The sequence below is a fragment of the Oncorhynchus mykiss genome, chromosome 30, assembly GCF_057628025.1.
Source record: "Oncorhynchus mykiss isolate SJ-2025 chromosome 30, ASM5762802v1, whole genome shotgun sequence".
Classification (NCBI taxonomy): domain Eukaryota; kingdom Metazoa; phylum Chordata; class Actinopteri; order Salmoniformes; family Salmonidae; genus Oncorhynchus; species Oncorhynchus mykiss.
This window is the reverse complement of record NC_143051.1, coordinates 34,895,827-34,921,046: the sequence shown is the minus strand read 5'-3', so window position 1 is coordinate 34,921,046 and position 25,220 is coordinate 34,895,827. Positions and strand designations below refer to the sequence as shown.

At 43.8% G+C, this 25,220-nt stretch overlaps 1 protein-coding gene across 9 annotated transcripts in view; it reads right to left on the bottom strand.

The window, feature by feature from the left end:
* The window catches only part of LOC110487604 (microtubule-actin cross-linking factor 1), a 253,063-nt gene that overhangs the window by 225,010 nt on the left and 2,833 nt on the right, over positions 1-25,220 (bottom strand). For 7 of the 9 annotated variants that reach the window (XM_090228136.1, XM_090228127.1, XM_090228137.1 and 4 more), the window contains exon 2: positions 22,991-23,263. In XM_090228136.1, the coding sequence (XP_090084262.1) occupies positions 22,991-23,234 (244 nt within the window). In that variant the 5' untranslated portion in view covers positions 23,235-23,263. Of the gene's footprint in view, positions 1-8,353; positions 9,228-22,990; positions 23,264-25,220 lie in introns of those variants that run through there. The other 2 variants (XM_090228130.1, XM_090228135.1) reach the window with 1 other exon arrangement.

Genomic DNA, 25,220 nt, shown 5'->3' with positions numbered 1-25,220 from the left:
ACACACAGCTGGCATATAGAGGAGTGCTGCTGCAATGTGTGTGTCGGGGGGGGGGGGGGGGACAGGAGCAATACAGATGTCACAGTAGAGCCCCTCTTTCTGCTTCTCTGGCCTGCTACAGCCTCGTTATTTTACTCAAGGCACCGCTCCAAGGGCTCTGCATAGAGCAGAAACACCCTATATAAAGTACACACGTGCAGAAGCATGAGCCTAGTAAGTGCCTAGATGTATATTGTTGAATACCCTCTTCCCTAAAACACACACACAGAGCATTGATTATGTTTCCAAAAATCAGCTGCAGAGGAGTTATGCAATGAGCCCCGGGGAGGAAAAGCCTAGAGAGACTTCTGAGAACAGGGAGTTGGTTCCACCCACACTCAGAGGAGAGAGAGGACAGAGAAGGAGAGAGGTGGAGAGAGAGAGAGAGGGGGGGGGGGGGGGGGTATAACTGATATGCGAGGACGACTAAGAAAATGCACTTAAAGAGCCAGAGAGATAGAACGATAGAGGGAGGAATGAGGGGTTGTGTTCACGCATGCCGCATTCTACCGTGTGAGCCGAAGCAGCAACAAACAAAAACGGCAACCAGGGATTCGGGGAGGGAAACGAGGCCAGGTGGAAAAATCCAGCTGTAACGATCCAACCTCTCCATCCAAATCGTTCATTCGTCTGCCTCAGTTCCCCCTCTCGTTCTCTCTCCACCACACATTCAGTCAGTCCCAAACCAGAGGTTATAGTTTCAATAACCAAAACCCATTTAGGAACAATTCAGAACTTTCCACACTTACAGTACATAAACAAAATTATGTGGACACCCCTTCAAATTAGTGGATTCGGCCATACCCATTGCTGACAGGTGTATTAATTTTTTTTTTTATTATTATTAAATAAATAAATAAAAATCGAGCACACAGCCCTGCAATCTCCAGGGCCTTACTGAGGAGCTCAGTGACATTCAAAGTGGCACCGGCATAGGATGACACCTTTGCAACAAGTCAGCCTTGCTACAGCCGCCACGGTCAACTGTAAGTGCTGTTATTGTGATGTGGCAACGTCTAGGAGCAACAATGGCTTAGCCGCAAAGTGGTAGAATGGGACCGCCGAGTGCTGAAGCGCGTAAATAGTCTGTCCTCGTTTGCAACACTCACCACTGAGTTCCAAACTGCCTCTGGAAGAAACATCAGCACAAGAACTGTTCGTCAGGAGCTTCATGAAATGGGTTTCCATGGCCGAGCAGCCGCACACAAGCCTAAGATCATCATGCGAAATGCCAAGCGTCGGCTGGAGTAGTGTGAAGCTCACCGCCATTCTACTCTGGAGCAGTGGAAACGCATTTGCTGGAGAGATGAATCACGCCTCACCACCTGGCAGTCCGACGGAAGAATCTGGGTTTGGTGGATGTCAGGAGAACGCTACCTGCCCCAATGCATAGTGCCGACTGTAAAGTTAGGTGGAGCAGGAATAATGGTATGGGGCTGTTTTTCATGTTTGGGCTTTTCCCCTTAGTTCTAGTGAAGGGAAATCTTAATGCTACAGCATACGTTCTAGACGATTCTGTGCTTCCAACTTTGTGGCAGCAGTTTGGGGAAGGCTCTTTCCTGTTTCAGCATGACAATGCCCCTGTGCACAAAGCGAGGTCCATACAGAAATCGTTTGACGAGATCAGTGTGGAAGAACTTGACTGGCCTGCATAGAACCCTGACCTCAACCCCATCGAACATCTTTGGGATGAATTGTAACACAGACTGTGAGCCAGGCCTAATCACCCAACATCAGTGTCCAACCTTACTAATGCTCTTGTAGCTGAATCAAAGCAAGTCCCCGCAGCAATGTCCCAACATCTAGTGGAAAGCCTTCCCAGAAGAGTGGAGGCTGTTATAGCAGCAAAGGGGGGGGACCAACTCCATATTAATGCCCATGATTTTGGCATGAGATGTTTGATGAGCAGATGTCCACATATTTTTGGTCATGTAGTGTAACTCCAGTCAGTTACAGATGTTATGTTATGTTACAACCTCTTTTCCCAGACTATTTCCCCAATTCAACCCTAATTCAAGTCCAGCCAGCTGAACTGACTCTTCGTGGCACCAGTTTTCACAGGCCGCGACAATACTCAAAGCACCGTGTAGATAGAGTTTAATGAAGCAGTGGAAAGACAGGGTACTGTACAAGTCTGCATGTGGCGAATTGGAGAGGCAGGAAGAACAGGCCTCGAACGACCTGGCTCTTCCTGTCTGCCATAAGAAATCGGGGACACCAGCGTCAGCACAACTCCGGAGGGGAAATACGAACGTTTCCTGATATTCTTCTGTAAGTTTCCGCTCGTTGTCTCCATTAGAATAATATGCACAGCGAGTGTGGGGCCTGGAAATGTGCAAGTAAAAACCTGTGTGCTTCGCCTCGGAGTCTAAGGGTCGCATTCTGCGAAGTGCGAGTGTCTAAAACTGTGAATGTACTGTATGTGTGTGAGACGACAGCGTGTGTCGGTGTCTGACAGTGCCAGTGTGTGTGTGTGTGTCAGTGTATGTGCGTGACCGCAGAGCATAATAATACGAGGACTGAGGAGTGAAAAGGCCACAGGGAGGGAGCTCTTACCATCCATCACGCTCTTCCTGTCCTGCTTCGGGGGTAAACAAGCATACAGAGCCTAGCTAGTAGCTGTGGAAACAACAGACAAAGTCGCAGGACAGAGCTGGCGCGAGTTGGCGGTCACATTACATGGGCAAAACCAAGCGCGGATGGATGGAAAGCCCTCTGGTCAGGGAGGTCGTGGATCTGTCTTGTTGAACTGCACATAAACAGGCAGTCTGGAATGTTCTATTTAGGCTATGCAATGTGGGGGAGAAGTGGTGGAGCAAGAGGCCAACAGTCAGGTCTTGAACTTCAACTAAAAACGACTTTCTCTGGTTTCCTTGTAAGCCTCTCAGCCGAGGCTCGTTTTTCCTCACATTTTTTCGATCTGTCAGTCTTACACCCCTGAACCTGGTGTCCGTCTTGGGACTGTGTGACGGGTGTGTGTCCATTTTATGAGTTACGTCCCTGTGTTTTAGCTTTTCATTGGGCTCAAGCCAGTCACTCTTACTGGATATCCTGTCAATTGTTATTGAGAACCCGTCAACTCCCTGAACAACAGACAGTGGAACACACACACACACACAGAGAGCGATGCCTTCCTTTGAGACAACACACAGCCTCTCTCCTGAATCATTTAACCAGTATCATATAGCCTCCAATAACAGTCAAGCAATGCTGTCAGCACCTGACAGTTCGCATTTCTCCCTATTTTCTTCATGGAACTGCCACAAGTGACACACACACACACACGGTAGGAAAGGGGCCGTCGGGTCAAGTTCATGGCATAAAGCACTACTTCAGTCAGACCAGAGGGGAATCTTAGCCACAAACCAATATGACATCTGTGTGATGTGTATGCGTGATTCTATTGTGGAAACTACCTTTGGACGGGGACATTGTATCTTAGTGTTGACAGAACACAGAGTTAAGCGTCAATGGTTCTGGGTAGACTGAGGGACTTGCCCACCACGACAATGACTATTTCTAGGGGAAACACCGATAGTAGTTGCCAGTGTTGGGGAGTAGTGAACTACAGTTGAAGTCGGAAGTTTACATACTTAGTCTCACAATTTCTGACATTTAATCGTAGTAAACATTCCCTGTCTTAGGCCAGTTAGGATCACCACTTTATTCTAAGAATGTGAAACGTCAGAATAATAGTGGAGAGAATTATTTAGTTCAGCATTTATTTCTTTCAACACATTCCCAGTGGGTCAGAAGTTTACATACCAAATACTAATTGAGTAACATTGCCTTTAAATTGTTTAACTTGGCTCAAACGTTTTGGGTAGCCTTCCACAAGCTTCCCACAATAAGTTGGATGAATTTTGGCCCATTCCTCCTGACAGAGCTGGTGTAACTGAGTCAGGTTTGCAGGCCTCCTTGCTCGCACAAAACTTCTGCCCACAAATGTTCTATGGGATTGAGGTCAGGGCTTTGTGATGGCCACTCCAATACCTTTACCTTGTTGTCCTTAAGCCATTTTGCCACAACTTTGGAAGTATGCTTGGGGTCATTGCCCATTTGGAAGACCCATTTGCGACCAAGCTTTAACTTCCTGACTGATGTCTTGAGATGTTGCTTCAATATAGCCACAATTTTTCCACCTCATGATGCCATCTATTTTGTGAAGTGCACCATCCCTCCTGCAGCAAAGCCCCCCCACAACTTGATGCTGCCACTCCCGTGCTTCACGGTTGGGATGGTGTTTAGCTGGCAAGCCTCCCCCTATTTCCTTCAAACATACGATGGACATTATGGCCAAACAGTTCTATTTTTGTTTCATCGGACCAGAGGACATTTCTCCAAAAAGTACGATCTCTGTCCCCATGTGCAGTTGCAAACAGTAGTCTGGCATTTTTATGGAGGTTTAAGAGCAGTGGCTTCTTCCTTGCTGAGCGGCCTTTCAGATTATGTCGATATAGGACTCATTTTACTGTGGATATAGATACTTTTGTACCAGTTTCCTCCGGCATCTTCACAAGGTCCTTTGCTATTGTTCTGGGATTGATTTGCACTTCTCACACCAAAGTACATTCATCTCTAGGAGACAGAACGCATCCCCTTCCTGAGCGGTATGATGGTTGCGTAGTCCCATGGTGTTTATACTTGCTTACTATTGTTTGTACAGATGAACGTGGTACCTTCAGGTGTTTGGAAATTGCTCCCAAGGATGAACCAGACTTGGAGGTCTTGGCTGATTTATTTTTTGATTTTCCCATGATGTCAAGCAGAGGCACAGAGTTTGCAGGTAGGCCTTGAAATACATCCACAGGTACACCTACAATTGACTCAAATGATTTCAATTAGCCTATCAGAAGATTCTAAAGCCATAACATCATTTTATGAAAAATTCCAAGCTGTTTAAAAGGTACAGTCAACTTAGTGTATGTAAACTTCTGACCCACTGGGTGATACACTAAGTGAAATAATCTGTCAGTAAACAATTGTTGGAAAAAGGGACTTGTGTCATGCACAAAGTAGATGTCCTAACCAACTTGCCAAAACTATAGTTTGTTAACAAGAAATGTGTGGAGTGGTTGAAAAACAAGGTTTAATGACTCCAACTTAAGTGTATGTAAACTTCCAACTTCAACTGTACATGTAGTTCAACTAGTAATTTAACTATACAGAACAAAAAATATAACATGCAACATTTTCAAAGATTTTACTGAGTTAGTTCATATAAAAGAAATCAGTTAATGGAAATAAATGAATGACTGGGAATACAGATATGAATCTGTTGGTCACAGATACCTTTAAAAAAAAAAAAGTGCAGTGGATCAGAAAACCAGTCAGTATCTGGTGTGACCACCACTTGCCTCATGCAGCGCGACATCTCCTTAGCATAGAGTTGATCAGGCTGTTGATTGAGGCCTGTGGAATGTTGTCTCACTTCTCTTCAATGGCTGTGCGAAGTTGCTGGATACTGACAGGAACTGGAACACGCTGTTGTACACGTCGATCCAGAGCATACCAAACATGCTCAACTGGAAAATATGCAGGGCTGGGACATTTTCAGCTTCCAGGAATTGTGTACAGATCCTTGCGACATGGGGCAGTGTATTATCATGCTGAAACATGAGGTGATGGAGGCGGATGAATGGGACGACATTGGGCCTCAGGATCTCATCACGGTATCTTTGTGCATTCTAATTTCCATCGATAAAATGCAATTGTGTTCGTTGTCTATAGCTTATGCCGGCCCATACCATAACCCCACCATGGAGCACTCGGTTCATAACGTTGACGTCAGCAAACCGTTCGCCCACACAATGCCATCAACGTGGTCTGCGGTTGTGAGGCCGGTCGGACTTACTGCTAGAGAAATTAACATTCAATTCTCTGTCAACAGCTCTGGTGGACATCCCTGCAGTCAGCATGCCAATTACACACTCCCTCAAAACTTGAGACATCTGTGGCATTGTGTTGTGTAACAAAACATTTTAGAGTGGCATTCTATAGTCCCCAGTACAAGGTGCACCTGTGTAATGATCACACTGTTTAATCAGCTTCTTGATATGCCACACCTGGCAGAGGGATGGATTATCTTGGCAAAGGAGAAATGCTCACTAACAGGGATGTGAACACATTTGAGCACAACATTTGAGAGAAATAAGCTTTATGTGCATATGAAACATTACTGGGATCTTTTATTTCAGCTCCTGAAACATGGGACCAACACTTTACATGTTATGTGTATATTTTTGTTCAGTTTTCATGTTGCGGTAGCTTGGTTGGTGGTAGTGGAACTCAATTCAAATCAAGGTAATGTTTTCAGTAGTTCCTTACTTTGCCATGTAGCTAACAACTGGAATTACACACTACTTTTTCTTTGCAAAAATTAAATATGGGTTAAGTAAGTAATCATTTAGATCTGCCTAATTTTCACTTGAAACATTTGTGTTTAATTAGGATAAATTACACATTCTGATAACATGACCCTTAAGTGATCAGTCTTGCAATTTGTAGTCGATGACATTTCAGATTTACATATGATACTTTTTCAGGAAGTAGTTAACTAAAGTTACTTAGAAAAGTTAAGTAAACTATATTGTTCTTAAGGGTAGCTTTAGAATAGCTTAACTTCTTCCAGTGTGAAGTAATTGGTAGCTTGGTAAACTATTTAGTAGCTTCCCCAAAACTGGTAGTTTCATTTATTGGAAGTAACAAGGAAGGTTAACTACGCATTAGTGTGACAAGTTTGGTTCCAATGTAGGCTAAAACAAGTTTAACATAGTAGCCACAGTTCAGCTCATTGGCTGTGAGATGTTGACTGGGTCAAAAAAAAGAACATTTCCTGTGTCAGTTATAAGAGTTGAAACGGTATCTAATCTGTAATTCACCGTTACAATTATCAACACGAACATGATGTTGCCCAGCCCCACTGATTATAACAACGTTGCCAAGTACTTGTTTACTGAGGCAATGAACAAACCCAACCGGCTGATATACACTGACATAAAACCAGCTGTTACTAAGTACTGCCACCATACAAGCTTGCCATCAGTGGCAATGAATGTGCAACATGTTGAAAGGCCACTCAAAATGGTTGTGTGTGGAAAAGCATGCCATTGCCTGCACATGTTCAGCTATGTGGTTTTGTGGTTCATTGTCATTACCCATGTCTATACACCTTTCACTCTGTTACAAGAATCATTTAGGTCCTACCCTCCCCACAATACCTCTACATTTAAAATAAATCTCTTTCCCGCTGTTTATGCCTCTGCGGTTATTTCCCAAGTGTTTGACTACCTGAAGTGTCTTAGGAGGATGAAAGCACTCCCTACCACACACACACACACACACTACCCCAAAGAGAGTAGCATTTCATTACAATAACCAATCATTTAAAAGGACTCGCTTTTCATCAAGACCCAAGCATCACAGATGGGCTCCCGAGTGGCACAGCAGTCACTACAGCCTCTGGTTCGATTCCAGTCTATCACAACCGGACATGATTAGGAGTCCCATAGGGCGGCACACAATTTTATTTTTTTAGGCAAACAAATTGTTATTTACAATGACGGCCTACCCTGGCCAAACCAGTTGTGCGCCGCCCGACCATTGGCCCAGCCTATTCCGGTTTAGGGTTTCGCCTGGGTAGGCCGTCATTGTAAATACGAATTTGTTCTCAACTTGCCTTGTTAAATATTTGTTTTAAATTAAAGTTGTGACCCACGTCAATTGTCATCACCACCCCCCCCCCCCCGCCCTCTCTCTCACCCTTCCCTCCCCGCTTCCATCACCGTCAATTTCAGTAGAGGCATTCATTTTTAAAGCGCCCCTGTCATCGGGATTATAAAACAGCACGTCTCAATGCTGGTGGTAACATGGTGGAATAGGTCCAACAACTGGGTTGGTTTCAGGCTATGTAGCGTTTCAGTTATTAAAACTAAGAACCATGTTTTAAAATGTGCAACCAAAAGGGAGAAATTGTGTTACTAACTATTATGCAATATGTTCGTGTCTTGGGAACAAACTCCACGCACAACAGTGCGTGTCATTTGGGTAAATTCCTTGACGTTAGCTGGCATGGGACTTAATAAAACTGCTTCCTTTGGCGTCTGGATGCCACAATGTATTACCAAGATCAGACTTGAAACACACGCAGTTGGTTTCACTCAATGAAACACAGATGGGAGAAAAAGTAGCATGGCGAGTGTAGCCTATTTATCCAACATGTAAACAATGAAACAATCGAGATTATGACATTGTCCCGCTGTCTCGCCAAAGATCAACTCAGGCCAGGGCCCACTCCTTTCTTCTCGTTCCTTACCTTTGTATCTCTCCAGAACATCTTCGTACGCCTGGGCGAATTCCTTCTCCTGGGAATGGCTGGTCGGCTGTAAACCCGGGATGAAGCCGGCCATGGTGCCTCTGTTACCGGTGGCCAGCAGCCGAATGGCCCGCTACCGCAGTAATCCAGGACGGTGGATCCGGGTCCTCTGCTCGCAAACACAGCTGTCAAATCCGTTTTGCGTTGAAAGCCACAGTGGATGTGCTCCTCTCCCTTGTTTGCTTGTGAAAGTGGCGATTCGCGAGGCTAATTGGTTGAAGGAAAAAGTGAAGCCGCTCACTTGACAAGTCGAGTCATTCGTAGTTTGAATAAAATATGTGGACCGAAGAAGCAACCGAAAGCGCCAACCTTCTATCCAATACAAAAATAATTGTAATTGTCTATCAACGTTATAGCCTACCGATATTTCATTGAATATATCGACCCATTACTGTCTGTGTTTGTCAAGCCACAATTCCAGGCGCATCGCTCGCCGTGTTCTATAAAAATCACCCCCTCCAGACCTTCCTACCCGGCGAATGTGTTTTATGTGAGCGCCACTGAAGCGTGTCTGCGTAAAGGCAAGGTGGGTCGTAGTGGGATAGCTCCTTCCGAAATCAGTAACAAGGCTCCACTGAAATAGTATCCGGACACCGGTTCTTATATCCCTTTTAATCGGTGTCTTCTTGGTTCGATTAAACCGCTTTAGCTCCTCTACATGCTTCTTAGCAGCTCAATGGCCGCTTCTATTAAAGACACGGCTTGTGGGCTGCGACTCTCCGACTGCCTCTCTCTCCCTCTCTTTCTCTCTCTCATCTCGCGCTCAGGTTTCTCTATTCTTCCTGCAGTGGCTGTCATCCATCCCTCTCTACCAGCCACGCCAGAAACCTCCAGCAGAAGAAATGTGTCGCTGTAGGTCAATATATGGCTGCTGTGGCACAAGTGCGTAAAGTAGGGTTGGAGCGCCCCTCTGTGGTATCCCGACTGGTGTTAAGGCACCATCTCCTTTTACTCAAAAAGATGGCGTGTCGAGTAATCTGCTTTGAAGAAACCTGCTTCTGTTTTGGACTGAACCAATGCTGAGCCTGCCATCTAAACGACAATTGAATGTAATGCCAGTTGAGAACAGAAAAGTACCACTGTTCCAACAACAATCCACACGCATAACAGTTTAAAAGAATGTGCTGTATTTCATGGAGCCTAAAATCAAGATGGTAATTTTGCACACTCCTATCCAGAAAAATATGTGCCTACAATAAGGGGTCTGAACAGCTACCACAGCACATTATGTGTCAGAGTGCCACACAGGTGAAGCCAATCAATAAATACATTTTTACAGACACAAAAACATCAATAGTGTGGGTTCACAGCTCCAAACCAGATGTGTTGGTCATTACTGAGACGTGGTTAAAGGAAGAGTGTTTTGAATACTGATGTTAACCTTTCTGGTTATAACCTTTTTCGGCAAGACAGATCTTCCAAAGGTGGGGGAGTGGCAATCTTTACCAAGGATCACCTTCAGTGGTCGGTTGTCTCCACCAAGTCTGTCCCAAAACAACTTGATTTGCTGGTTTTAAGCATTAAACTTTCAAATAGCTCTTTGTTGACTGTTGCTGGGTGCTATCGTCCACCATCAGCACCCTGGCCTGTTCCCTACCTGCCCTAAGCTCTCTCCTGGTCCCTTACACTAAGTATGAATTTGTCCTGCTAGGTGACCTAAACTGGGACATGCTTAAACCACCTAACCAAGTCCTAAAGCAATGGGACTCCCTAAATCTTTCTCCAGATTATCACCAATCCCACAAGGTATGACTCCAAACACCCAGAAAAGGCTACTCTCCTTGATGTTATCTTCACAAATAATCCTGATAGGTATCAATCAGTCTGTTGTTTTCTGTAATGACCTTAGTGATCACTGTTTTACAGCCTGTGTTTGTAATGGCTGCTCAGTGAAATGACAAATCTGTCGTTCTGCCCCTGAACAAGGCAGTTAACCCACTGTTCCTAGGCCGTCATTGAAAATAAGAATTTGTTCGTTCTTAACTGACTAGCCTAGTTAAAAAAATAAAAAATAAAAACTTTAATGATCAAGCCTTCCTTCAGGAACTGGCCTCTGTAAAATGGTATAGAATCAGCTTGAATCAGCTCTGTCGAAGACGCTTGGACCTTCTTTTTTGATATTTTCAGGGGTATTGTTAACAAACACACCCCCATAAAGAAAATTTGAATTAAAAACAGGTTCAGCCCCTGGTTACTCCACCTCAAGAATTGCATTTGGCGAAAGGCTCGGCACACACATACTTAGGCTGACTGGCAAATGAGAAATAAGTGCACTCAGACTATCCAGAAGGCTAAAGTTAGTTACTTTAAGGAGCAATTATCTCTCTGTGGGTCTAACCCCAAGAAGTTCTGGAAAACGGTTAAAGACCTGGAGAATAAACCCTCCTCACAGCTGCCCATGTCCCTTAATGTTGATGATGTGGTTGTTACTGACAGGAAGCACATGGCTGAGCTCTTTAAATCACCACTTCATTAACTCAGGATTCCTATTTGACTCAGCCATGCCTCCTTGCCCATCCAACATTTCCTAATCTCCCACCCCTTCTACTGTGACTATCCCCGATGCTTCCCCCTCTTTTTCCCCTGCCCCGCTACAAAGTTTCTCCCTGCAGGCAGTCACGGAGTATGGGGTGCTAAAGGAGCTCCTGAAACTTGACACCTAAAAACCATCTGGGTCAGATGGTTTAGACCCTTTCTTCTTTAAGGTTGCTGCCCCTATCATCACCAAGCCTATCTCTGACCTTTTAACCTGTCTCTCCTTTCTGGGGAGGTTCCCCTTGCTTGGAAGGCAACCACGGTTCATCCTTGGTTGCAAATAAATTCATAAAAAATCCTACCATGTGATTTTCTGGATTTCCTTTCCTAATTTTGTCTGTCATAGTTGAAGTGTACCTATGATGAAAATTACAGGCCTCTCTCATCTTTTTAAGTGGGAGAACTTGCACAATTGGTGGCTGACTAAATACTTTTTTGCCCCACTGTGTTTCCACCGGTCTAATGTCCATTGCTTGTGTTTCTTAGCCCAAGCAAGTCTCTTCTTATTATTGTTGTCCTTTAGTAGTGGTTTCTTTGCAGCAATTCGATCATGAAGGCCTGATTCACACATTCTCCTCTGAACAGTTGAGATTAGGGATGCACAATATATTGGTGAGCATATCGGAATCGGCTGATATTAGCTAAAAATATCAGCATCAGCCTGATGTCTAGTTTAACACCGATGTGCAAAACCGATGTCAAAGCTGACGTTCATACCTATATAACGTAGGTAGATGACGTGCATACCTATATAACGTAGGTAGATGACGTGCATACCTATATAACGTAGGTAGATGACGTGCATACCTATATAACGTAGGTAGATGATGTACATACCTATATAACGTAGATAGATGACATGCATACCTATATAACGTAGGTGGATGACGTGCATACCTATATAACGTAGGTAGATGACGTGCATACCTATATAACGTAGGTAGATGACGTGCATACCTATATAACGTAGGTAGATGATGTACATACCTATATAACGTAGGTAGATGACGTGCATACCTATATAACGTAAGTAGATGACGTGCATACCTATATAACGTAGGTAGATGACGTGCATATAACGTAGGTAGATGAAGTGCATACCTATATAACATAGGTAGATGATGTACTGACACCACAAAAAATACAGCGTTACACAGAACAAAAGCAGAAAGATACTAAGCGCACACTTCCAACAACTAAACAAGTTCAAGTCGAGCAGTCATTTCAAAGAGTAACAACATTTCAGTGAGACAACTCAAAGGCGAAATCCATTAACACCAAGATAATGGAATTCATTGCCCTTGACAATCAACTGTTCTCTGTTGTGGATGATGTTGGCTTTCGCCGACTGGTCGAGCACCTCGAGCCAGTCGTGATCCTAACTGACCTAAGACAGGGAATTTCTACTAGGATTAAATGTCAGGAATTGTGAAAAACTGAGTTTAAATGTATTTGGCTAAGGTACATGTAAACTTCCGACTTCAACTGTAGGCACAAGGACCGCTACTTCAATGCAGACAAGAAACAGGGTTACAGACACATCTGGTTCAAGATGGTAATGGACACAGTGACAGTGTGCACAGAGGAAGAGAGGTCATGGGCAGATAGAGCTGAAACTGCTTAACATGTATGATGAAATCCTGGTTGAGAATGAAAAACGAAACAGCACAGCAAGTAAGTGAAAGAAATAGGTTTTGATTATGTTTCACTGGAAATGGGGACATACGTAAATTCCAACAAAATAACTTTCTGGTCAGTGTGTGTGTGTGTGTGTGTTTCAACTATATAACTGTAATAGAATGCTTAAAAGGCCGCAAAAACAAAATTGGGGCAAGGAAAATATCGGATATCTGTATCGGACCAAAATGTCATATTGGTGCATCCTTAGTTGAGATGTATCTGTTACTTGAACTCGGTGAAGCATTTATTTGGGCTGCCATTTCTGAGGCTGGTAACTCTAATGAACATCCTCTGCAGCAGAGATAACTTTGGGTCTTCCTTTCCTGTGGCGGTCCTCATGAGAGCCAGTTTCATCATAGCGCTTGATGGGATTTGCGACTGCACTTGAAGAAACTTTCAAAGTTCTTGAAATTTTCTGTATTGACTGACCTTCATGTCTTAAAGTAATGATAGACTGTCGTTTCTCTTTGCTTATTCAAGCTGTTCTTGCCATAATATGGACTTGGTCTTTTACCAAATCTTCTGTATACCCCCCTACCTTGTCACAACACAACTGATTGACTCAAACGCACTAAGAAGGAAAGATATTTACACAAATTAAGAAGGCACACTTGTTCATTGAAATGCATTCCATGTGACTACCTCATGAAGCTGGTTGAGAGAATGCCAAGAGTGTGAAAAGCTGTCATCAAGGCAAAGGGTGGCTACTTTGAAGAATCTCAAAAATAAAATATATTTTAATTTGTTTAACACTTGTTTGGTTACTACATGATTCCATGTGTTATTTCATTGGTTTGATGTCTTCACTATTATTCTACAACGTAGAAAATAGTTTAAAAAAAAGAAAACCCTGGAATGAGTAGGTGTTCTAAAACTTTTGACAGGTGTGGCTCCCTATGGAGAGTGTGACGCAATTGCGGAGTCTCCAGAGGCATGCAGAGTCCAAATTGAGCTCCGTACCGCATCACCGCGCGCCTCCCAAATGTCTCTGTCTAGCTCCGTATTGACATGATTGGTTGGCGGTGGGTGGGAGCAGTACATCCTGTATGAACATAAACTCACTTCCTTGACGGCTTCTATCACAACAGCTTTGCACTGCTCCGCGAAGCCCTAGAAGTATCAATGCCCTGACTTCTGCAGAGGCCATATCACCTGAAATGCTGCATGTCCAATGGAGATGTCGTATTGACCATGCAGCACCCAGATGCACAATGCACTTCTCTCTCCAGAATGCACTCTCTCCTGCCAATTTGTGTACATTCATTGTTTCATAAAATAATATTTCAATAATAATTATTGTGTGAATTACTTCTGTTAGTTTGTTGTTGTATATCAATTCCCCATTACATATATCACCAGTAGTACATTTACCATTTATTCCTATAATTTCGAATCTACAATTTTTGTTTGGTTACGGTCATTTCTGTTCATGCAATCAATATATTATTATTCCAGTCTTTTACGGTTCTCATTGTTGGAGTAGACACGTTCGCAGAGCGCACAACCTGTGCAACCTATGGTTTATTTCATTCCATTTACGAGTTTTGTCAATTCAATTTAGTCATTGTCTTTTGTTTGGAGCGATCCTGTAAATGTTGAGTAAGGACTCGCACCTGATTACACTTAGAAGTAGGCCTTTAGGTTACCTGGCCTGCGCGCAAATGTAGGCATATCAAATGTGCCCATTAGGGGACCTGATAGTATTTCTGATTGGCTTGACGCACCACCACTAATGAGCGGTGGAGCTTCTCAAAGTAATGTTTCCTTCACTTCAAACAAAGTCATGTATTTACATCCATTGAGAATGAAAGTAGTTTGTTCATCAACGTATCTCAAAAATCTTTCCAGCTCTCTCTCTTTCGATAACCATTCAGTGTGAAAGGGAGATACTCTGATCAAGTGGAAATGTCATAAAATAGGCCTACCATATGACTTCTTATCAGTGCTTGACTTGGACTGAAATAGGTTCCGGTACTCATTTTGGGTGCTGGTACTGGTGTTATATTTAGATGTAGGAACTCCACAATACTTTTGAGCTAATATTCTATAAGAGGAACCGGAGCTCAAGCAGTAGAACATGAGGTACCGGTACTCAGCGCCAGTGAGCTCCTGCCCAAGTCAAGCACGGCTACTTATTCCTTGAGCAAACAGCATACAGCTGCACTCTAAAAATTAGGGGTTCAACAAGGGTTCTTCTCTGATCCTCAAAGTTCTTCAGGTTGTTGGCACTGAAAAATGCCCCCAAAAGGTTGTTCCAAGAACCCCATAGGAGGTGGGGTTCATCAAGGAACCTCCTTATTTGGTGGGGGTTCTTGCAGGAACCTAACTGCCCAACTGAAACATTTGAATTTGTATTTGAAAGGACAGCAGGTGCAGGAACCTAACTGCCCAACTGAAACATTTGAATTTGTATTTTAAAGGACAGCAGGTGCAGGAACCTAACTGCCCAACTGAAACATTTGGATTTGTATTTGAAAGGACAGCAGGTGCAGGAACCTAACTGCCCAACTGAAACATTTGGATTTGTATTTGAAAGGACAGCAGGTGCAGGAACCTAACTGCCCAACTGAAACATTTGGATTTGTATTTGAAAGGACAGCAGGTGCAGGAACCTAACTGCCCAACTGAAACATTTGGATTTGTATTTGAAAGGACAGCAGGTGCAGGAACCTAACTGCCCAACTGAAACATTTGTATTTGTATTTGAAAGGACAGCAGGTGCAGGAACCTAACTGCCCAACTGAAACATTTGAATTTGTATTTGAAAGGACAGCAGGTGCAGGAACCTAACTGCCCAACTGAAACATTTTGGATTTGTATTTGAAAGGACAGCAGGTGCAGGAACCTAACTGCCCAACTGAAACATTTGGATTTGTATTTGAAAGGACAGCAGGTGCAGGAACCTAACTGCCCAACTGAAACATTTGGATTTGTATTTGAAAGGACTGCAGGTGCAGGAACCTAACTGCCCAACTGAAACATTTGGATTTGTATTTGAAAGGACAGCAGGTGCAGGAACCTAACTGCCCAACTGAAACATTTGGATTTGTATTTGAAAGGACTGCAGGTGCAGGAACCTAACTGCCCAACTGAAACATTTGGATTTGTATTTGAAAGGACAGCAGGTGCAGGAACCTAACTGCCCAACTGAAACATTTGGATTTGAAAGGACAGCAGGTGCAGGAACCTAACTGCCCAACTGAAACATTTGGATTTGTATTTGAAAGGACTGCAGGTGCAGGAACCTAACTGCCCAACTGAAACATTTGGATTTGTATTTGAAAGGACAGCAGGTGCAGGAACCTAATTGCCCAACTGAAACATTTGGATTTGTATTTGAAAGGACTGCAGGTGCAGGAACCTAACTGCCCAACTGAAACATTTGGATTTGTATTTGAAAGGACAGCAGGTGCAGGAACCTAACTGCCCAACTGAAACATTTGGATTTGTATTTGAAAGGACTGCAGGTGCAGGAACCTAACTGCCCAACTGAAACATTTGGATTTGTATTTGAAAGGACTGCAGGTGCAGGAACCTAACTGCCCAACTGAAACATTTGGATTTGTATTTGAAAGGACAGCAGGTGCAGGAACCTAACTGCCCAACTGAAACATTTGGATTTGTATTTGAAAGGACTGCAGGTGCAGGAACCTAACTGCCCAACTGAAACATTTGGATTTGTATTTGAAAGGACAGCAGGTGCAGGAACCTAACTGCCCAACTGAAACATTTGGATTTGTATTTGAAAGGACTGCAGGTGCAGGAACCTAACTGCCCAACTGAAACATTTGTATTTGTATTTGAAAGGACTGCAGGTGCAGGAACCTAACTGCCCAACTGAAACATTTGGATTTGTATTTGAAAGGACTGCAGGTGCAGGAACCTAACTGCCCAACTGAAACATTTGGATTTGTATTTGAAAGGACAGCAGGTGCAGGAACCTAACTGCCCAACTGAAACATTTGAATTTGTAATTGAAAGGACAGCAGGTGCAGGAACCTAACTGCCCAACTGAAACATTTGAATTTGTAATTGAAAGGACTGCAGGTGCAGGCACTTAACTGAAAAATGTAAAGATCTCCTCAATTTAAGGTAAGGTTTGTCCCATATATGATCTACATTTATATTGTTTTATGATGATACCATCTATCTATTCATATTTGTGCAAATCTTTCTAAAACAGAAAATTGACACAATTTAATGGATATCAATCAACAAAGGGGTAAGAATATGTGGGCTATAAGAATATGTTGACTGCTAGCTGTATTGGGTGCAGATGACTGAACTGCTCACTTTTGTGTCTGTGTCTTCAGGTATATAGAGGAGGCACACAAAGGTATGTCAATTGGTATTGGTATGTTATGCAGATCACATGCACCAGCTTCCTCCCTTACCTCTTCAATGAATATCCCATAGGCCTCTACATTATGGACAAGGCATGTGTATGCAAACCATTTCGTTCACATTTACCACAAAAACCAAGGTATGAATACTGTCGTATGCATGTTTTGTTAATCATCTGTATAATTACTCTTTTTTTGGGATTCACAGACTTCACCCTCCCTACAACTCTGATGAATTTAACAGGAAACATGTTCGATCACCATGCACTGCAAAATCATTATGGATATGAATACGGAGAACATTAACACAAACAAATTGATACGGCAAACATTTGCCACTAAAATCACAATAAACACTGACAACTAAAATATTGTGTTATTGTTATGCGTATTATTACTACTAATTATAATATGAGAAGGGGGGTGGTTCAAAAATTAACCCCAAAAGGTTCTTCAAAAGATTATTTGGGCCTCCCGAGTGGTGTAGCGGTCTAAGGCGACATCACTACAAACCCGGGTTCGAACCCAGGCAAAGGTATTGTAGAAGCTTTATCATTACATGTGAACTTGGATTCACCCCAAATGGTGTAATAAGATTCCCTCCATAAACAGTGCTCTCTTCACCATCATCAGATAATAAGAGCAAACAGTTAAGATGGTCAAGAGGAGCTGGGCGATATAGAAAAAAAAATCCTTGAATTTTGATGCCACAAAGATGAATCGAGCGATAAGTTTAAAACATGAATGTAAACTACAGTTTTTTGTATTATCCTTTAATTAAACTACTACTACTGGTTTGATGGTTGTAATTACTCATTAACAAGCAAACTTGTTTCATTTCAAACGTCACATTTCTCTCGTATAGGCTACTTATCGTAATGAACGATAACAGCAAAATGCATGCGATAAGTGATCGTATCCCATCATTTTCGGTTTATCATCCCAGCTCTATAGTCAAGACACAGGATATCCCACAAATCAAATCGACCTCAAGGCAAGTCTGCCAGGATCTTTACAGGGTGACACAATAATTATATCCCCATCTAGTGGTCATAAGTGCAAACTACAACTTTTTTTGTGATCTATGTGATAAAAGTAGCACTGATGAAATGTGCTTGAGTCATCTTTGTTGGATCATGCTGAGTCTAGGTGCAGACAGTGAATGTGGCCTTCACACACACACACATACACACACACACACACACACACACACACACACACACACACACACACACACACACACACACACACACACACACACACACACACACACACACACACACATCAACACCATCATCCCAGACCCACTCCAATTCGCATACTGCCCCAACAGATCCACAGATGACGCAATCTCTATTGCACTCCACACTGCCCTTTCCCACCTGTACAAGAGGAACACCTATGTGAGAATGCTGTTCATTGGCTACAGGTCAGCGTTCAACACCATAGTGCCCTCCAAGCTCATCTCTAAGCTAAGGACCCTGGGCACAACTAGGCATCTTCCCCCTCAGGAGACTAAAAGGATTTGGAATGGGCCCTCAGATCCTCAAAAAGTTATACAGCTGCACCATTGAGAGCATCTTGACTGTCTGCATCACCGGTGGGTATGGCAACTGCTTGGCATCCGACCACAAGGCATTACAGCAAATAGTGTGCACGGGTCCAAGCTCTCTGCCATCCAGGACCTCTATACCAGGAAGTAATCCAATGGCTATCCGGACTATTTGCATTGTGTATGCACTAACTTATTTGGACTCATCAGATACGCTGCTGCTACTGTTTATTATCTATCCTGTTGCCTAGTCACTTTACTCCTAGTTATATGGCTTGGGCTCTCAGGGTGTTCTGAGGTTGTGTGTATGGGGCTTCTGTTGACGTGTGTTTTAAGTAACAGACATAATTGACTTGTAGCGTGGCCTTCCAACTCCCTTTTTCCCGGTCCAAATTGCTCACTTCTCCTTTCCCTCTTTCTCTGTGTCCCCTCAACACGTACTCTCTCGCCCACGTCTCTTTTTATATGTCATCATTACTCTTCTTCCCATCCTCCCCCTCTTTGAAGCTTGCCCATTTTCTCTGTATGCTCTCCTTCCTCCTCTCTGTCCAATCTCTCTTTTAATTGTGGATTCCTCATTGGGTTCATTCTATCCCTCCCTCTACTTTTCTCTGTGTCCTCCACAAAAAAAATGGTCTTTCTTCTCACAAACTTAAATTCAAATTCAAACGCTCTCTCTCTCTGTTTCACTTTTGCCCTCACTTTTCCAGTGTCTTTCCTGCTCCCTTCATAGCCATGGAAACCGGGAGACTGTGTGCATGCAGGTCCCCATGGCAACAGGGGAATAGGGCCGAGCCAGGCTAAGAGATGTCCTTTGAGCTGCCTGGTGACATTTTTGTTGAGCAAGAGCTCAGGCAGGCAGTTGCCTAGACGCCTCAATTCCATGCAGGCACCTTATATCTGGGGCCTCAGTACATACTGTATGTAAACACATTTCCCCCCACTGCATCCACACACCCGGATACACTCTGCCTCCAGCCGACATTTACACATAGGCTATACCAGTCAGCAAATATCCAAGGCAAGACAGCTGCCGGGAAATCATTCCGAACTCGACAAATTATCCACAATAGTAGGAGATCTTGTTCTTGAACCGTTTTTTAAAATAACGTTCCTTTCATGTGATAAATGTAGCCTGTGTTCCATGTGACCTGCAGATGCTCAGCCTCAGCTGCTTCTGATGCTTCCAATTTCCACATGCCAATCTTTGACCAAACAGATTTTGGTCAAATTATGGTGGTCAAATTCATTCAATTTAACCCAAATAATACAGAATATTAGAATTATGAAACAGTCACCATAGCATGTAGTTTTGCTTATATTTATTCTCACCTCATCCTCATCCTCAGTTGCATCAAAAATGAAAACCAAAAGGAAATATAAGAGTGCCTGGTCTCCTTGAATAAAGATGATAGATCTGTATTCTGCACCCCACTACACAACAACTTTGCCTTAACGTTTGAGCCAAGACGTCAGTCAAAGGTCCTGCTGCCAGCAGCGAGCCAAGAACTCTCTCTCATCATCAAACCACAACAGTCTGACACAGCCTTGCCTCTACCCACCCACTCACTCACTTACACACACACACAATCTTGAAAGACTTTTGCACACACACACACACACACACACACACACACACACACACACACAACCCTGGCAGGCTGGCACCACAACACATCAAGGACAGCTGTGAATTCCAGCTCTTAGAACCAGGAGACGGCCACAACTGTCAACTGACCAGTACGTCCGAAACCTCAAAAACATGGGTTCAAATGAGAAGCAAGGGTTCAAAAAAAGGAAACACGGTGTCTCACCGGAAACGCATGTCACAACTGATTCAAGCCAACAGGCCATAAAATAAAGACCTGTTTGTAGCTTTAGCATGACAAGTTGACATGTAAACCGTGACGAATGGACTGACATTTTTTTTATCACACTCCTCCTCCTTCCTCCCTCCTTTTTCTTGACCTCTGACCAGGAATTTGTTGACTGCCTCCTCTCTCCTTTACACTGGTTAGTATATACAGCTGAATCCTGATAAATGTACTTACAGTCCATTCGGAAAGTATTCAGACCCCTTGACTTTTTACAGATTTTGTTAAAATTACAGCCTTGTTTTTTTCCTCATCAATCTACACACAATACCCCATAATGATGAAGCGAAAAAACAGGTTTTTAGAAATGTTTTCAAATTTACTAAAAATAAATAATTACATAATTATTCAGACCCTTTACTCAGTACTTTGTTGTTGCACATTTGGCAGCGATTACAGCATTGAGTCTTCTCGGGGATGACGCTAGAAGCTTCACACACCTGTATTTGGGGAGTTTCTCTGCAAATCTTCTCAAGCTCTGTCAAGTTGGATGGGGAGCATCACCGCACAGCTTTTTTCAGGTCTCTCCAGAGATGTTCGATCGGGTTCAAGTCCAGTTTCTAGCTAGGCCACTTAAGGACATTCAGAGACTTATCCCAAAGCCACTCCTGTGTTGTCTTGGTTGTGTGCTTAGGGTTGTTGTCCTGTTGGAAGGTGAACCTTCGCCCCTGTCTGAGGTCCTGAGTGCTCTGGAGCAGGTTTTCATCAAGGATCTCTCTGTACTTTGCTCTGTTCATCTTTCCCTCGATCCTGACAAGTCTCCCAGTTCCTGCCTCTGAAAAACATCCTCACAGTGTGATGCTGCCACCACCATGCTTCAACGGAGGGATGGTGCCAGGTTTTCTCCAGACGTGGCGCTTGGCATTCGGACCAAAGAGTTCAATCTTGGTTTGATCAGAACAGAGAATTTTGTTTCTCATGGTCTGAGAGTTTTTAGGTGCCTTTTAGCAAATTCCAAGTGGGCTGTCTTGCTTTTTACTAAGGAGTGGCTTCCATCTGGCTACTCTACCATAAAGGCCTGAATGGTGGAGCGCTGCAGAGATGTTGTCCTTCTGGAAGGTTTTCCCATCTCCACAGAGGAACTCTGGAGCTCTTGCAGGGTGACCATCGGGTTCTTGGTCACCTCCCTGACCAAGGCCCTTCTCCCCCAATTTCTCAGTTTGGCCGGGCGGCCAGCTCTAGGAAGAGTCTTGATGGTTCCAAACATCTTCTGTTTGATGGAGGCTACCGTGCTCTTGGGGACCTTCACTGCTGCAGAAATGTTTTGGTACCCTTCGCAGATCTGTTCCTCGACACAATCCTGTCCAGGAGCTTCCTTCGACCTCACGGCTTGATTTCTGCTCTGAAATGCACTGTCAACTGTGGGACCTTATACAGACAGGCCTTCCAAATCATGCCAAATCAATTGAATTTACCACAGGTGGACTCCCAATAAAGTTGTATACTTACGTAAATAAGGTATCTCTGTTTTTTATTTGTAATAAATTTGCAAAAAAATCTAAAAATCTGTTTCCGCTTTGTCATTATGGGGTATTGTGTGTAAATTGACGAGGAAAAACAATTATTTAATCAGTTTTAGAATAAGGCTGTAACTAAACAAAACGTGGAAAAAATCAAGGGGTCAGAATACTTTCAGAATGCACGGTGAGTGCAACCTGTTTAAGTGTTCAAATGTTTTGTTTAAGTGGATTGCAGTTCACCAGTCCTAAGTTACATTTTAAAACAAATGCTGATTCCTCAGTCTGGATATCTGCATGTTCGCTGCTTAAGTGCATGATTCACAACAGTTATCAGGAGTCGACTAGATTCTGTTACACACCAGATCAATCCATCTCTTTTGTATGCATCTATTTTAGTGGACGACAACCCCACTGGGCACACACTTGGTGAAAACGTTGTGAAATTACGTTGAACCAATGTGGAATAGACGTTGAATTGACGTCTGTGCCCAGTGGGGCACTGATTGTGTTTGTAAAGAGCACTGAAGCTAGCAGAAATAGCAGGCGAAGAGCAGCTTGCATGCCTGAGGAAACGACCACAGCATACATAACCATTCTTTGTTCTCTGTGTCTCAGTCGCTCAACACAAAACACTCTACTCTCTCATAAAACCCAAGCTGGAACAATGACAGGTTCACTGATGAAAAGTGTTTTTTTGAATCCTCAAGCCATAAACCTGACAGATATCTTTGGAGCGGTATCACACACCTTTAGTGAAAGTACACGGTATTAACAAAATATATATGCCTAGTTGCTGCTAATTGGAGAACTGCTACGATATAGTTTTTTTCCACCCAAGGCTAGTACAATGCACTCCCAGCCCACATCCATGAGGGTAAAGTGGGATGGAGAGATATACATCCTAGCCACATCCTCCAAACTCCCTCCAGTACAGCACAATTATATCAATATTAAACCTGACAACATTCCCATGTGTAATAAAATGTTGAGGTTCTAATGAAAACCATTGCCACAGGTTTGTCTCCAGTCTTCCACCACTGAAGGGGGGCCATTATCAGTTCCCATCTCTGCATGTATACCCTGCCATTGCCAGTTGAGTGTTGCAGTAGTATACATTTACCAGAACGTCTTACCAGCAACACGCACCACCGCCCTCTCCGCCGGGTCCAGCACCGAGTCGTGGGTCTTCCTCTTCCTCCTCTCTCCTCTCTCGTGTCTGGACGGTCGGTTCCAAGGTAGGGTGTCCCCAGGGGGGGCCTGGGGCCCGGACGGGCAGGGGGACAGGGAGCCCCCCGAGCGCTCGCTACGCAAAGACCGCTCGCTCCTCTCGCTAATGCAGGAGCGCTCGCTCAGTGTCTCCTCGTCCGAGGACTCCATCACGCCGGAGGGCTGGAAAAAGAGAGGGACTGGAGTAAAAGAGGAGGAGAAGAAATGGGGAAGAGTGTAGGGGAGGGGGTATAAATAAGGTCAGGACAAAAGGGGGGAAGAAAGAAGAGAGGAAAGAGGAGGGAAAGAAAGGAAGTATGAGAGATAGGCCATGCTGTATAATTCATCATCCACGGTGTAATCTGCCACAGCTCACGAATAATGCAAGGCTCCGTGGAATTCGTGTAAGTCACCGTGGTTATAACATCGATGGTGATGACGATAGGGAGGAGGACGGAGGAAGAATTAGGTTAACAGAACTGCCAGGTCTCAATGACGCTCAACGAGTTTGACGAGTTCTAATTCATATGACAGAAGACCATTACTCAACTTTCAAGACGGAGATGATTGACATGAAGGCGAAGAGGATGGCTAGACATCACAATGTCACTGGAGCTCTGTCGTGAAAACACCTCCCACTTCAATCAACAGTCAACGAAGGACAAGGACAGGAAACTTTAGAGCAGCATGACTTCCGTTACTCTACCATAACAGATGATTGACAGGTGGGTCTTGGGGTCATGATGATGATGGTTCAACAGACATTGCTGCTGAGTCACTGAGGTAATGATGTGGAAACACCAAGGGACAGGTTGATCAAATACACTCACTCCGGGATCTATTAATACAATCTGGGTCCTGGTCGATACTGGACTCTCTACCCAAGTCATGCAAAGAGAGGAGCTCTGAGTTCTTCTGTGATCAGCTGGATGTGTATGGGACCCACGGGAACATGGACTACGGCTCTGTCCATCGTATTGGGGATCAATAAAACTGACCTCAGCGCAGTGGTGTCTGGGGACTTTGAATGGGTTTTACTGTCTAAAGACTGACCCTGGAACAGCCCAGCCCATTCTATGCTAAATGACTGACACAATTTGATTCTGGTTTTGTTCAGCTATTTTTCAGACTAGTCCTTTGCAGTTTTACGTCTCATGGGGGTCTTAGATGACCACAAAACCACCACGGTTTTCCATCTATCTAAATAAGGAAAGGTATTTTAAAAATGAGTTTTGGGATTCCATCCATAAGCAGCCATTTGCAATTAACTGAAATTATACAAACTCCTTACTACTACAGCTGTGGTTAGGTAGTGGAAATATTTCATTGAGATGTGAGTAGTAAGTCAAACAAGCTAGATACTATTTCCATCTGTGATAACTGTGGTGAATTTCCCTGTACCTGTCTAGCCCTGGGCAGAACGCCTGCCCTACTTCCTCCAGCATGTCTCTTGAGGTACCAGGAAGGGGTTAACCCTTCCCAGCGTCCTCAGCGTGCAGTTGGATTACTCAGTTCCCTGCTGCTGCCTGACAGAGTGTTGGTTCTGAGGCGACCGGAGCCAGTGGTTTATAAATAGAGACAGAATGGGGGTTCAAAGCCACGCTGTGTCATATATGGCTTTGTGTGACATCACGTGAAAGGAAAAGACAGCTTTTGAAAGAAAAACCAGAAAAAAACCTAAATAAAGTAATATTACAATAATTTCCTTTCCAATACAGCCCCCTCTGTTCTCTCTCGCAGTCCTCTTCCCTCTCTCTCTCTTTCAGTCTTCTTCTCTTTCACTGTCTCAGTTCTCTTCTCTCTTCCCTCTGTCTCTGTCCTCTTCCCTCTCGCTCCCCATGACAACAGTTGTTGGAGTTGGACCGTGTATGGACGCAGAACAGTTGACTGGGTTAATTTATAACTTGGCCTCCGGATTTGCATGGCCATGGATACAAGGTGTTCCCATCCAGAGCCGGGACTGAGTGATTCCAAAACAGCATTCCTTCATAGCCTTTGGACCGACTAAACGAGTAACAGCTGTTGAATCCTCATTGATAGTTGAACAGGCAGCGGGGTTACCTATAGGCATAAAGGCATATAATCCACACGGTGTTGTGTACGTGCATGAATATTCTTGGAGACAGTTGAGCGATCCTCATAGATATAGGCCCCCAG